This window comes from Emydura macquarii, unplaced genomic scaffold (assembly GCF_026122565.2).
Source record: "Emydura macquarii macquarii isolate MOO-44397 ecotype Brisbane River unplaced genomic scaffold, CSIRO-AGI_Emac_v2 contig_3110, whole genome shotgun sequence".
In the NCBI taxonomy this organism is placed as follows: domain Eukaryota; kingdom Metazoa; phylum Chordata; order Testudines; family Chelidae; genus Emydura; species Emydura macquarii.
Genome location: NW_027133247.1, coordinates 370512 through 386454, shown reverse-complemented (window position 1 = coordinate 386454; position 15943 = coordinate 370512). Strand labels below are relative to the sequence as shown.

General features: G+C 43.3%; 1 protein-coding gene across 1 annotated transcript in view; it reads right to left on the bottom strand.

Annotated features, from left to right (window-relative positions):
- Window positions 1-14860, bottom strand: part of GIPC2 (GIPC PDZ domain containing family member 2) — a 44894-nt gene extending 30034 nt beyond the window's left edge. Inside the window, exon 1 of the mRNA XM_067530670.1 lies at window positions 14461-14860. Coding sequence (XP_067386771.1) covers window positions 14461-14727 — 267 coding nt within the window. The 5' untranslated portion in view covers window positions 14728-14860. The remainder of the gene's footprint in view (window positions 1-14460) is intronic.
- Between the last annotated feature and the right edge of the window lie 1083 nt (window positions 14861-15943).

The window sequence follows — 15943 nt, the reverse complement described above, 5'->3', positions numbered from 1 at the left end:
CAAAAGAAATGTTATTTCATCAATTTTTTGCCTCCAAGAAAAATATAGTGCCTTTGCTTTGACCTTGTCAAACATGGACAGTCATCTAGTAACAAGTTTCCCACCTCTGAACAGATAAAATTGGCAACAGACTAGAAATGTGATATTTAGAAACATGATCCAGAGTTTCTCTATTTAGACCTTCAGCTGGGTGGCATTCTCATTGCATCCTGCAAGACTGCAGAACTTTCTACAAATGAGTCAGTTCTATACTAGCCTGAAAGAGCATCAGCCAGTCAAAAATAAAACCTGAATCACCCTTTATGCTATGTCCTTTCTTAGTGAACAACTGGTTGTATTCAGGACAGCTAAATGGACAAAGTAACATATTAAAGATACATCTACACAACATATTATACTACTACAGCATTTATCAGTTAAAAGTATACATATATTTGTTACAGCCTGGAGGACTGCCAACGCAGAAGTTGAAGATTTCGTTACCATTTTTCATACTTTTAACATAAAAGTCAAATCAAAATAATGTATTAGTACTTAAACAGCCACCAGAGTACAGCTTTCATATACACACACCTCAAAATTAATTCAAGCTCAAAATGTTTTTTCCTATATTGTAAATGTTTCTAACCAGAAAGAGAAGAAAAAATAAATACGCATATTTCCAAGTATATTCTATTCTCCTGATCTCACCTTCCCACCATACTGCTGCTCTTTCCCTCTCCTGCTCACAAAAAAGTATTTGATCTTCAGCCCAGCATACCTATGCTGTACCCTTTCATGATAACTTTAAATCAATACAGCCACAGAAATTAGCAGATATCCAGAATCGCTATTTTGCCAGGAGTGCTATCTTGTACAGCTCCCATAACAGAAGGTAATCTTATTTGGCTGGAAGACTCTGTGAGCTGATGCACAATCCTGTAAAATATAGATTAGATAAATAGACTTCCTATGGTGGAATACCCTTTGCCCCCAATAATTCCCGAGCTCAGAGGTGGTGTTTGCTTAAGGAAAAAAAAAGAAAAAGCTATGATGTTATAGATAGGGAGCAAAGGGCAGGGTAGTGGAGCATAGCATTCCTCACAAATTCATGTCATCCCAAATGAGGCAAATGCATCAACAGGCAACCAAAATCAGTCAGCGCTTTTCAAACTTTGCCCCTAAGTGACTGACTGATCACACAATCTCATAAATAGTAATGATACCTAGCTCTTATAGGAGTACTTTTCATCAATAGGTCTTAGAGCACTTTACATAGGTGGTCGGGATCAATCCCCATTTTACAGGTGGGGAAACAAACACAGAAGTGGAGACAGAAGTGACTTGCCTGGAGGTCACTCAGTAGGCCATTGGTGGAGACAGGAATAGAGCCCAGATACCAAACAAGCTTTACATCAAGCAGCCTAGTGACGGAAGTGCAGTCTGCTGCTATGCAAACTCACAGTCTGCTTATTGGTGGGTTAGCACGATTAGGCAGAACGCCTCAAACAACGACACAGGCACAAGCTCAGTAAACAGATACCCATTTATTTATTACTGAGACAGAGAACAGAGGCAGCTTCCCTCCTGCAGTTGGTGTTTCTAGTAGTTCTGCTTTTTCCCATGGCAGGAAGCACTCGCACCTCTGAATTTCCTCTCAATTACTTCTTGAGATGGGGAGACAGGGGTCCTTCCCACACGAGGAGCCACACCCTTTAGAACAGTGGTCCCTAAACCTTTTTGCTCCACACACCCCCAGGAGCCAGAGCACAGCAGGGAGTGGGGCCAGGGCACTGGAGCACGGCCAGGAGTTGGGAGCTTAGAGGTGCTCCCTCTCCGCCCCACATGGGGGCTGGCCTTGGCCCTGCTGCGCCCTCCTGCATGTTCTTCTGTGCACCTCTAGGAGGGCATGCCCCATAGTTTGAGGACCACTGCTTTAGAAACTGTGCGTGTGCCAAGGGACACCCATTCACCCAGCCAGCATGATACTGCTGTGGCAGTGTCCCTCCACACCTTTACATCTACAAAGCAAACAAAATCAAAAGAACTAACTATGAAAACACAATCTTTATGACAAACTGGGAGCCCAATACATCCACCACTACCCTTCAAAAGAAAATAACTTTTAACATTTACTATTTCTTCATATCCCGAACAAACAAGTTTAGTGCCAAGTTTTAATATTTAAGTTTCAGGTGCTAAATTAGCTACCCACACCAGTCTCACTCCCCTTTGTGTAGCTTAAGGGAGCATACCATCAGCAAATCACCAGATGGTCCATAGTGTCCTCTAGTCCATCATTATTTGCTTTTCCTGTCACCTGGCCTGGATTTAACACTTCCACCCTTGAGGGGATTGTTACATCCTCTGCCAAAGTTCCCCTACACACATTGGTGGCATCGTTCCAACAAATTACAGGAATACATTTTCCAATTGCAATGTACATTTTATTCCCCATGCAAAGAACATGGGAGAACTACGTATTCATTATATTTTATAAGCTATATGGGGGGTTGATGGATTGTGTTGCTTATTAAGGATTAAATCAGTCTTAGATAATTTTGAGTTGCAGGAAACAAGTTAATGTCTGTAAACAATCCTGATTGCCTGGTGCTCAAATGGACAATACAAGGAATCCACTGTTAAAGACTACCTTTGATCCCCTCTGGAAAAATAATAAAGTAGTCTGGACCAAATTCAGGATCCAAGGTCAGCCAAAGGAACTTCTGAAGCTGATAAAAGACTGCCTGTGAACTCAGACAGGCGCTGACAGAAAGAGGGTCTCCAGAGATACCAGCTGAACCCCTCAAACTAATAAGGCATAACTGGGAAAAGTGGAACCCAACTAAACAGACAAGGAAAGGATAAGGTTTAGGTGAGATAAGTTTTTATTACCCTTTAACCCTTTTAACTCTGCCTGGCATATTCCTATGGATTAATACTTTGTCCTGAACAAGCTGTTTTCTGTCATTGTGCTTACCAGCTGGTTGCAGCTCTAGGAAGGGATTCCATAGTAGGGGCCAGTTGGACCTGCTGGAAGTAATGTGGGTGGGAAATAAGGGATTCTGTAACCTGGTAGTCCAATCAAAAGTGGTGTGAACTGCAGAATCCACTCAGAAAGAAAGGCAGGTGTCAACTGGCCTGTCAACTGAAAGAAGTGCCCACTGGGAGGGGGACGGAAAGAGAGAGAGAGAAAGAGAGGTCACAGATTCAGCTCACCTTTGAACCATAATATCCACATTAAAGTTAATGCTATCCTTCATCAGGAAATTAACTAACCAATGCCCTTTGATCAGAATCCCATGTCACAATAAAATCCCATGTCAAAGTAAGGGCATCAAGTTCTACAGTTCCATAGGGGTAGCCATGTTAGTCTGTATACAGCAGAAACAACGAGAGTCCTGTAGCACCTTAAAGACTAGCAAATTTCTGCGGGCATAAGCTTTCTTGGGCTGCAACCCACTTCATCAGATGGATGAAGTGGAAATCACAGATAGGGGGTACACACACACCCCTCCCCCCCCCAAGGGTGAGAAACATAACAATAGGGAGGGCAAGTGCTAACAAAGTCAGTTCAGTTAGGGTAGATGAGGCCTATTCACAACCGTTGATTAGAAGGTGAGAATGTGTGAACAGTGACAATTACTTCTTGTAATGAGATAACCATTCTAAGTCCCGGTTCAGACCCAGTCTGATTGTGTCAAGTTTGCAGATAAGTTCCCAGCTCAGCAGTTACTCGCTGAAGTCTGTTTTTGAAGTTGTTTTTTTTATTTTTTTGTTTAAGAATGGCAACCTTCGACTCAGCTACAGAGTGTCCTGGGAGATTGAAGTGCTCTCCTACCGGCTTGTGGAGGTTACCATTTTTTGTGTCTGATTTGTGTCCGATTATTCTTTTGCGTAGTGACAGTCCGGTTTGGCCAATGTACATGGCAGGGGGCATTGCTGGCACATGATGGCATATATTACATAAGTTCTACAGTGATTTGCCAAGGACCCATTACATCCAGCTATTTCCCCTTTTGACTGCACCGAAGGAAGCTGTTACTTTCTGAGATCTCAATGGGGATGCTTCTTTCCACAGGCATTCAGGTATCATAGAAATTTGTGCTTCAGATCAAATATGGTCTCACATGATATTCCCCCATGTTTCCTGGGCACATGAATAACACTCTCCCACAGCGGGACTCAAATATCTCAGAAGCTTCAAGTTTGCAGATGGGCAGTTTGTGGTGCTATTCTCTGCACCAGTCTGTTGAAGATCAGCTTTAATCAATGGATAATCCCATTTTAAATGTCCAAATTTACAGCAGGCTCAATCCTCCACGATGTTCCCTCATTCACTCTAGTGCCCCTTTGGCCTTCTCCAGTCAGGGTGCCGGCTTGTTCCTCGAACAAAAAACCCACATATCTCAGTGTTGGTACCTTCTGCTAATATGAAGTCTTTCCCTCTGAAGTTGTCTGTCTTCCCTGGTCAATATTTCCACTGCTTTCTGCAGACTTTCAATTACATTGAAAGTGAAGGGACTGGCAATGCTGGGTCCCTGACCTCTGCCCTCCCAAATCCTTGGAACTGGTTCTTTTTGTTTTTCCAACTCATGGATCTGTTCCAGTTTACTGGCTAGAATTTTTATTTACACAGACATGGTTTTAAATTAATACAGCATTAGTCAATCATATGCATGTAACAAGGCAATTTCAAGTTCTGAAAACTACCTTAAAAGTTCTGCAGGAAATGCAGGAAAATAAAAAATTCTTGCTTTTCCAAAAATCCAAAGCAGAGGAAATAAAAAACAATATTTTGAGCATTTATGAATCATGTTCATGAAGCAATTATTTATATTCTAGAAGTATTTTCACCCATGCACCACAAAGGATGTACAAAACTTTCTTATGTTGAACATGGACTGAAATCCTATTCATTAGTCAGGAACATCTCCATGAAGCAACCGGACATATACATGGGTGAATTCTGTATCTACATAAGCTAACCTAAAATAAGCAACTTTCAAACTGAAATAAGAGATTCTATACAGAATCTAACCAAGCCAGTTTTAAGTCAATTTATATTAAACTGGTGCAAATGTCACATATAGACAAGCCCTTATTTTTGTCATTAGCATAAGCGGATATAACTCAATGAAACTTTATGTTTATACAGCTGTTTCTGAGTGTAACAAAAGGTTTTGCTAAGACTTGAAAGCTTTGGTTACTTAAGATTTGGGACTACAATAACCTATCAAATTATTGTTATTGTTTCCTGAGGCAATGGTCAGTCCAACAGCCATCAGTGATAGTCATGACTCTCGTAATCAGGACATCCCAGCAATCGCGAATCCAAACCATCACATAATCGATCAAATGCCACTGTTTTGATGTAGGATGCTTCCAGGATGTCTTGAACTTGTTCTTTTGATGGAACAGGGTATTTGTGATGACAAGTTCATGTTCTGTGCACTTCGTCAGGAGAAGGACCACGTTGGAAATTTAAATTTCCAATACCACCTTTTCCAATAGTGCCATTCCAAAGTGATGAGTCTCTTCCCACTCTGGCATTAAAATCTCTGAGAAGGATGATCTTTGTCATCCCTTGGAATATTTGAAAGGATGATGTCAAGCTGTGAGTAGAAGTTTTCCTTCATGATTTCATTGAGAGTCAGGGTATATGTACTCACAAATTGTCACCTATTGGTTTTTGGCAAGTTTCAGACAGAGAGTCATAAGGCATTCATCGATGCCAACTGGGAGTTTTGAGAGTCGATTCACAAGTTAATTTTTGATGGCAAAACCTACTCCACGTATCTGTGGCTCTTCTTCTGCTCTCCCTCTCCAAAAGAAAGTGTTCATGCATCCATTCATGCATGTCCATCAGGATTGGTCCTAAAGATAGAATGCAAAGGAAGCAGATCAGGCGCAAGATAAACATCAAGTGCTTGAAGGACCTACTGAAACAGAGGGAATTCCAGCAACTCCTGAATGAGACATAACCAACAAAGCACCCAGCAGGAGTCAAAGAGCACTGGATGGGGCTCAAGACAGCTGTTCTCTTATCCTGTGAAAATACCATAGGACACAAGATCAGGAAACATCAAGACTGGTTCGATGAAAATTATACAGAAATTCAAGGTCTCATCAACAGAAAATGGAAAGCTTTCTATGCCTGGCAGAATGACATCAACTCTGTGATTAAGAAAAATGCACATCAACAAGCAAAAGTCAGAGGTGCAGAAGAGAATGCGGGAACTGAAGAATGAGTGGTGGGTTCAGAAATTAAAGGAAATCCAACATTTTGCTGATATCCATGACACACGTGGCTTCTTCTGGGCTACCAAAGCTGTCTATGGCACTAGCACTGAAGGCTTCAATCCTCTAAGATCAAAGGATGGAACAATATTCCTGAAGGACAAAGAATCCATCAATGCTCACTGGAAAGAATATTTCCAGGATCTCCTGAACCATGACTCAACCGTCGATGAAGATAAGATAAATAACATCCCACAAAAAGCAATCTGAGAAGACCTTGGTTTGCTGCATACCCTAGCAGAAGTGGGAGTGCCATCAGGAAAATTAAGATAAAAAAGGCAGCCGGTGTTGACGGAAAACCTGCAGAGATTTTCAAAGAAGGAGAACTTACGAGTCAGCTTCATGGCCTCATCCTTAAAATTTGGATCAAGGAAGAAATCCCAGCTGACCTAAGGGATGTCTTGATTGTTATCATTTTTAAGAAGGGGGACAGAGCTGACTGTTAAAACTACAAAGGCATCTCCTTGTTGGCCACTGCTGGGAAGGTCATCACTCTTATCCTCACCAACCGCCTCTTTCCACTTGCGGAAGAAATTTTTCCAGAATCTAAAAGCAGTTTCAGACCACCTCAAGTAACCATGGATATGATCTTTACAGCATGTCAAATTCAGAAGAAGTGTCGTGAGCAAAATCGATCTATTTACATGGCCTTTATTGACGTCTTCAAAGCCTTTGACTCTGTAAACTGTGAAGCCTTCTGGAAAATCCTGTCCAGAACTGGCTGCCCAAACAAGTTCATCAGTGTTCTGAGACTTCTGCACAACAACACGTCAGCAAGGGTTATTAGCAATGGAAACCAAACAGAACCATTTGAGGTGAAAACTGGAGTGAAGCAAGGCTGCGTCATAGCTCCAACACTGTTTTCCATCTTCATCTCCACCATAATGCACCTCATTGACAGAAAGCTCCCTCCTGGAATTGAAATTGTGTATAGAATGGATGAAAGACTTTTAACCTCAACAGACTCAAGTCTAAAACAAAGTCTACAATAACATCCCTAATGGAGCTCCAATATGAGGATGACAATGCGATTGTTGCTCAATCTGAAACGGATCTCCAAACCATTCTGAAAATGTATTGAGAAGCCTACGAGAGTATTGGACTCACTTTAAACACAGGAAAACACAATTTCTTTATTAACCTGCTCCAAATGAAGAAATAAACCCTCCCTCCATTCAAATCAACAGAAAATGCTTGAGAATGTGGATCATTTTGCCTATCTTTCATCAAAGGTAGACATCGACGTGGAAATACAACATCACTTGAAATGTGTGAGCGCAGCTTTTGGACATCTGAGTAAGAGAGTCTTCTTAAATCATGCCATCCTTACTGAAATGAAGTTCCTGGTCTACCGTGCCAGTGTTATCCCAACTCTGTTGTACGGCTCGGAAACCTGGACCACATACAAAAGACATCTAAAGAGCTTGGAAAAGTACCACCAGTGGTGCCTTCTCAAGATCCTTTGGATTAGCTGGAAGGATAGACATACAAACATCAGCATCTTGGTTGAAACAAATTCTATCAGCATTGAGGCCATGATTATCCAAAGCCAACTCCGCTGGATAGGTCATGTTGTTCACATGCCTGACTCCCACCTTCCTAAGAGAATCCTTTTCTCACAGCTGAAAGAAGGTCAGCGAAGTCACGGAGGGCAAAGAAAGCACTTCAAAGTCTCCTTGAAGGCAAACAAAGAGGTACAACATTGATATCAATACTTGGGAGACCCTCGCTCAGGACCGTCCAAAATGGAGGAAGGCTCTGTCGAAGGTATCTCAACAATTTGAAACAGCTTGTCGACAGGTAGAAGAGAAAAAAGAGGAACAAGCGGAAAGAACATCAGAACAGTCAACACCACAACACTGTGCCTATCCCTCCTGGAAACACCTGTCCTTATTGTGACAAGATATGGGGGTCTAGAATTGGACTACGGAGCCACCTGTGGGCCCACTATGGAGATCCCTGGAAGACAATCTTACTCGTTCGTGAGTGATCACCCTCATCATCACAGAGACTTCTGTGCTGGGATGGGCTCCATCTTTCAAATACTGGTAAGAACATATTTGGATATTGTCTAATTAACTTGATAAGGAAAACTTTAAACTAAGTTTATGGGGAATAGTGACAAAAAAATCGGCCAATGTGCATCTAGATTAAAGTATCAAGGACAAAGGTAAGGAATCAAATTCTGGAGAAGTGACTAGAAACTACAACTGCATTAAAAAGAGGCAAGAAGAATAACAACAGGGCAGTCTGCAAAGTATCTTCGATGCTTGTATACCAATGCAAGGCATAGGGGAACAAGCAGGATGAACTGGAAATCATGGTATATGAATAAAATTATGACTTAATTGCCATTACTAAGACTTGGTGGGGCAGTTCCCATGATTGGAGTACAAGCATTGAGGGATATAGCTTGTTCCAGAAGGATAGGTATAGGAAAAAAGGAGGAAGCATTGTGATGTATGCCAAGAAGGTATACACTTCCTCAAAGGTCCAAGAGGAAGTGAGTGGCAGACATACTGAAAGTATCTTGGTGAGGATAAAAAGGGAAAATAATAGTAGTGAAATTATAGTGGGGGGTCTATAATAGGCTCCCAAATTAAGAGGAGGAAATGGATGAGGCAGTCTTCAAGCATGTAAGATTAGTTAACACACACAAGCTAGTGTTAATGGGGGATTTTAACTTCCCTGATATCTGTTGGAAGATTAATACAGCAAAACATAATATGTCCTTCAAGCGTTTAGCATGTGTAGAGGACAACTTTCTGATTCAGAAAGCTGAGGAAATATACTAGGGCATCATCCATTTTGGATCTGGTTTTGACCAACAGGGTCATTTAGTTGCAAATTAATTGCAAATGTGAAGGTGGTCAGGAACTTGGGATGAAGTGATCATGATCCGACAGACTTCAAAATTCGAAGGAAAGTAGAACAGCAAAACAAAGACACTGGACTTCAGAAAGGCAGATTTCAACCAACTCAGAGAAATAGTAGTCAAAGTCCCACGGAGAGACCAATTAGAAAGAAAAGGAGTTGAAAGGGATTAACATTTCTTAAAAGATATAACACTAGAGGCTCAACCTCAAGCTTTTCTAATGCAGAGGAAAGATAAGAAGAGTCACAGGAGACCAATATGGCTGCACAAGAAGCTTTTTAACTATCTAGAAACAAAAAGAGAGACATCCAGGAAACGGAAGGAGGGGCATGTCACCAAGGAAGTATACATGGGAATAACATGAGCGTTTAGGGACAAAAATCAGGAAAGCCAAAGCACGGAATGAGTTACAACTGGCAAGAAATGTTAGAGACAACAAAAAGGAGTTCTTCAATTATGTCAGACAAAAAAGAAAGATCAGAGATGGTGTAGATCCACTGCTCAGTGAAGAAGGTGAGCTGGTAACAGAAGATAAGAAATTGCAGCTGCTCTGTGCCTACTTTGCTTCAGTCTTCACACAAAAAACCAACACATGACCAGATGGCTAGCGAAGTTAACAGACAATATAGGAGAAGGGATGTAGATCAGGATAAGTAAAGAACACATCAGAGATCTTCTGACTAATTTGAATACATTCAAGTAAGCAGGTCCTGATGCTATTCACCACAGGATGATGAAGGGATTAGTTGAAGAAATCTTGGAGCCACAGGCAATATTTGCAAATTCACAGTTGACAGGAGAGGTCCCAGGAGATTGGAGAAGGGTTAACATAGTGCCCATCTTTAAAAAGGGTGAAAAGGAGAAGCCAGGGAACTATAAACCAGGCAGTCTGACCTCAATACCTGAAAGGCTACTAGAGCAATGTATAAAGCATGCAATTTGTAAATACCTGGCGGATGAAGAGGTGATCACTAGCAGCCAACATGGATTTTCTCAGAAAAATCATGCCAAACAAAATGGATTTCCTTCTTTGACAGGGTAACTGGCTTGGTGAATAGGGGGAATGTGATGAAAATAATATACCTGAACTTAAGTAAGGCTTTTGCTAAAGTCCCACGTGACATTTTCGTAAGCATACTGGAGAAATGCAGACTTGGGAGAACTACCGTTAAGTAGATACATAATTGGTTAAAAAACCATGAACAAAGTAACTATTAATGAAATTATGTCAGATTGGAAAGAGGTCTCAAGTGGGGTTCCACAGGGGTCTGTTCTAGGTTTCGTGTTATTTAACATCTTTTTTAATGACCTCGATGTAGGAATAGAGAGATAGTGATCAAATTTGCAGATGACACAAAGCTGGAGGTAGAGCAACCAGATGTCCCAATTTATAGGGACAGTCCTGAGATTTGGAGCTTTGCCTATTGCCCCACACCCCCATCCTGATTTTTTACACTTGCTATCTGGTCACTCTAGCTAGAGAGGCTGCAAACACTTTGGAGGATAGAGCTAAAATTAAAAGAGATCTTGATAAATTGGAGAACTGAGCTATAGACAACAAAATGAAATTCAACAAAGACAAATGTAAGGTGCTACACTTAGGGAAACAAAACTAAATGCACAAAATGGGGGATAAATGGAGTGGCAGCATCCTAAGAAGGATCTGAGAGTTGTGGTAGATCATAACCTCAACATGAGTCAACAATGAAATGCTGTTGCCAAAAAAAAAAGAAAAAAAAATGAAATTTTGGAGTCCATTAACAGAGGCATAGCATGCAAGTCACAGGAAATTATAGTACCGCTCTACTCAGTGCTGGTTAGGCCTCAGCTGGAGTACTGTGTCCAATTTTGGTCACCGCTGTATAGAAAGGATGTAGAGATACTGGAAAGGATCCAGAAACGAGTGACAAAAATGATCAAAGAAATGGAATGCAAGCAATCTAAGCAAAGGCTGAAGGAACTGGGTAAGTTTAGTTTGGAAGCAATTAAGGGGGACATGACAGTGGTCTTCAAATACTTGAAAGGCTGCCATAAAAAAGATGAGAGAAAAATTGTTCTCTCTTGCCACAGAGGGCAGAAGAAGAGGCAATGGGTTCAAACCACAGCATACCAGATTTAGATTGAATCTCAGGACAAACTTCCTAACTGTAAGAACAGTAGAACAATGGAACAAAATGCGTAGGGAAGATGTGGAAGCTCCTTTACTTGAGGTTTTCAAAAAGAGGCTGGATAGCCATCTGTCTTGGATGGTTATGAACAATGAATCCTGCATCTTGACAGGGGGTTAGACTAGATGACCCTTGGGGTCCCTTCTAACCCTATTGTTCTGGGAGTCTATCTTAGTATGTGCTTCTTTGACAGAGTTACTGGCCTTATGGATCGGGGGAGTGGGGAGAAGGGGAGACGTAGACATGATATAACTTGATTTTAGTAAAGTTTTTGATAGTCCCAAACGAAATTCTCATAAGCAAAGTAGGGAAATGTGGTCAAGATGGAATTACTAAAATGTGGGTGCACAACGAGTTGAAAAACCATACTCAATGGTTTGGTCTCAAAGTGGGAGAAGGAGCCTAGTGGGGTCCTGCAGGAGTCTGTCCTGCGTCTGGTACTAGTTAACCTTTTCATTAATGCCTTGGATAATGGAGTGGAGAAAGTGCTTATTACATTTGCATATGACACAAAACTGTGAGGGGATGCAAGCACTTCAAAGGACAGGATTAGAATTTCAAAGTGACCTTGATAAATTGGAGAATTCATCTCAAATCAACAAGATGAAATTCAATATAGAAAAGTGCAAAGCACTACACTTAGAAAGGAAAAATCAAATGCACAAATACAATACGGGAAACAACTAGATAGGGAATAGTACTGCTGAAAAGGATGAGGGGTTATAGTGAGTCAGAAACTGAATATGAGCCACCAACGTGCTACAGTTGTGAAAAAGGTTAATATCATTCTGAAGGGTATTAACAGGAGTGTTATATGTAAGGAGAAAATTGCTCCACTGTACTTGATACTGGTGAGCCCTCAACTGGAGTATTGTGTCCAGTTCTGGGCATCACACTTTTAGAAAGACAGGGATGAAATAGAAAGAGTCCAGAGAAGGAGCAACAAAAATGGTAAAAGGTTTAGAAAACCTGACCTATCAGGAAAGGTTAAAAAAACTGGGCATAATTAGTCTTGAAAAAAGAAGACCAAGAGGGGACCTAATAACAATCTAATGTTGTTATAAAGAGGATGGTGATCAATTGTTCTTCATGTTCACTAAAGATAGGACAAGGAGTGATGGGCGTAATCTGCAGCAAGGGAGATTTAGGTTAGAAAAAATTTCCTAACATCTAACTATAAGGCTAGTTAAATAGTGGAACAGGTTTCCAAGGGAGGCTGTGGAATCTCCATCACTGGAGGTTTTTGAGAACAGGTTAGACAAACAGCTGTCAGGGAAGGTCTTCTAGGTATACTTGGTCCTGCCTCAGTGCAAGGGGGTGGACGAGATGACCTCTAGAGGTCCCCTCCAGCCATGCCTTTCTATTTATCTAGGATTCTGTAGGAGACTGAAGAAGTGAACAGAGAATCAATGGGGAAGGGGAACAAAGAGAAGTGGGGAAGGACAAGGACTAGTACATGAGGAAATGGAAAAAAAAAAGTAGTTCTTAATTCCCAAATGAAACAATGACTGGTTAGACTATTTTCAAGACTATGGCCACTCTGTCTTTGGGATAATTTACTACAATGTTAGTAAAGGAAACACTGCTAGGTCTGTCTTTTAAAGCAAAATCTACTATTTTTTCCACTATACTAGTAAGAAAGTATACTAGTAAGTAAAGAAACCAAACAATAGTGACAAGACACAACCATACTTTACAAAACCGAGCAAATTAACATGTAAATGTAAAAATCAAATTTAAGTCGTTCAAAATTTTTGCACTCTCTTTTAGTTTGATATTTAAAACTGTAAAGTGTCCACAGCTACAGCAAGGAACAGTTGCACAGGGTCACTATCACGCTAAGATGAAAACAATGCACTTACAAACACAAGTAAACCATAATCCAAACAAATAGTTTTAAAACTTGACTCAAAAAAGGATCAAAGAAGGCTTCTGTTAAGGAAAGGGTGGACCTTCCTACTGAAGCTTTAATTCACCTGCTTCAATAGTGGGCCTTTTAAATTAATTATTTATTTGGCTAGGAAGGGAACATCCTACACTGCTCCCTTTATTTTCCCTCACTCCCCCATAATTTTGAAGTTAAAGGAGCACTAAGGTTAAAAATCATATGTCTTATTTTTTTCATGGTCTTGCATCTAATATGGTCACTTACATCCATTTATTTTTAAGCCAGAAGGAACCACTATGATCACATAGCTCAGTAATTCCTGTTCTGGAGGGAATTATTCTTCCCTACTATGCAAGTGAACAAAATTGAGCCCAATGTGATTGGCTTCATGTACAACTGCTAAATTGTGTTGAACACCATGTTAATTAAAATGTGTTAGTTCTGTAAGATGATTGGTTACATCTGCATTGGGGGGAAACCTAAGTGACTGGAGAACAAATTGCATTTGCACTGTATCACGGCACTGTGCAGGTAACCAGTTCACGGTCTCCTCTTTTTCTGTGGGTCTTTTGAAACAGCAACAGGAGAAAGAGAAACATTTTGAAACACAGAAAAATACAACTGTAAAACCACAAAAAAATTGCAGGGAGCTGGGGGCAGCTGTATTACCTGATGCTACTCTGAACTCATTTTTAAACTAACTAGATATATAAGTCCTGATGTTCCTTTCATTCAAATATATTTAAATAAAGAGACAGCCAAGTTTTTTAGAAAGAGGGCCTTTGGGTTACACTGTGCGGCTGCAAAGGCATGATGTGTGTCACATTCTGACAATGTGTGTGTGTGTGTCAAGCAGTCTGCAGTTCCTTGTCACACTGAAGGACGGTCCCCGCTGGTGTTGCCGGGGATAAACAATAGAAACTTTTGTTGCAAGGGCGGCACTGCCTGGCGAAAGGCTCCCTGTAAACGGGCCGTGCATATCCCCAGGCGGCGCTGACGGTGGCTAGATACCTCTGGGCACGTCCCGGAACAGCAAGACTCCAGTGTGTAAACGTAAAGCCAACTCCCGTGGAGCTTCCCCCCGGGACAGGTGCGCTCGCCAGCCGGCACGGGGAAAACAGTCTCGTTCCCACGCTGTGGCTGGCTGGGCTCCCCGCGGCCGGGCTGGGGCCAGCAGTGGGGGGGATGGCAGCCCCACTCTGAGCGGGCGGGGGGCCGGGGCCACGCCCGGTGCCCGCCCCTGCCCTTACCTCGGCGACGGGGATGCAGAACGCCTGGGCGATCTTTTCGTACAGCTCCTTCACGCTGGCGAAGCCCTCCACGCGGCCGGTGGGGCTGCCGTGCGCCAGCTGCGTGTGAAAGAGCAGCCGGGCCGCGGCGGGCTGGGCAGGAGGGGGCGGCGCGGCCGCAGCATCGCCTCCCCCGCGGGCCGGGGCCGCCGGCGCCTCCTCGCTCTCCACCAGCTTGGAGGTCTCCTTGGACTTGCCTTTCTTCTTGCCCCGCAGCCGCAGCGGCATGGTGCGCGCCCCAGCGGCCTCCCCGCTCCCCCACTGCCGCCGGGTCTGGCCGGGCGGGAAAAGGGAACCTGCCTCTCCCCGCGAGCTGGACTGTGCCCCTAGCCGCCGCCCAGCGCGCTGACTCCCGGCCCGGCCCGCCTCGCCTCGCCTCGGCTCGCACCCACCCATCCTCCGGCCGCCAGGTGCTGGCAGCCGGCGGCCAATAGCAGCCGCGCTCCCGCCCCAGGGCCGTGCCCCTCCCCTGCTCAGGGGCAGGGCTGGGCAGGCCCGGCAGCAGCGGCCGGGGCGCAGCCTGGCCTGGCCTAGCGTCTCGGCGGCGGCGGTCACACCTGGCCCGGGCACCGCACGCGCCCCTGAGTGTGGGCTGCACGGGCCGGGCGCCGCTCCGCTCCGCTCCGCTCCGCAGCTGGGCTCAGTGCTAACAGGTGCCTGGAGCGACTTGTCGAACCGAGCCCCGCGACTCAAAGGCCGTTCTTGGATCGAAGTTGTGCCAAGGCTGGGCTGTCGGGCCCTGTCCCGGCTCACGTCGCGGGCCAGGCACTGCCTACGGGCCACGGGCCTCACTAGCACAACCCCTGGGGCCTCCGCAGGGATCTGTCGTACCTTTGTGACAACGGGGATCTCTCAGTGGCGGAGCCAGACAACCTGCCCTTTCTCCTCCCTTGCTGTATGCCGGTCACTGAGGAGTAAGTTCCTGCCTGTCACTGCGCCAGGGCAGGGACACAGAAGTGCAGGAAAAGCCCAGCTGTAAATGTCAAGAATGGAGGGTGGCCGAGGTGGGGAGAACTAAGAATTAGGAGGATGAAATCAAGAAGGAGAAAATGAATGCTGGATATCCCTCATAAATAAAACTTCCCGTCTTAAAGATCTGTTATGGTATGAAAGAGTTTCCAAAGAGAAGCTTCTTTGCTTGGGACATTTAAACCTAGACTACGTAATTAAAAAAAACAAAACAAAAAAACATAGTCAATGTGCAAAAGAAAACCATCAGAATTTTGCACTGGCTGAAAGATGGGCCATATCTTGTAATGCTGTAGGTTTTGTCCAACTCTGCGTTCTGAACAGAAGCCACAATGAAATTGTACAGTCTTTCAAGCCATTTAGCCAAGCGTTTGCGGTTCCCCTTTCAAAAGGTTATTGATCAAAATAGATCTGTATCCAGGATACCATAAAAAAAAAGTAGTGCAGCTATAAAGTGATTTACCCTCAACTGTAT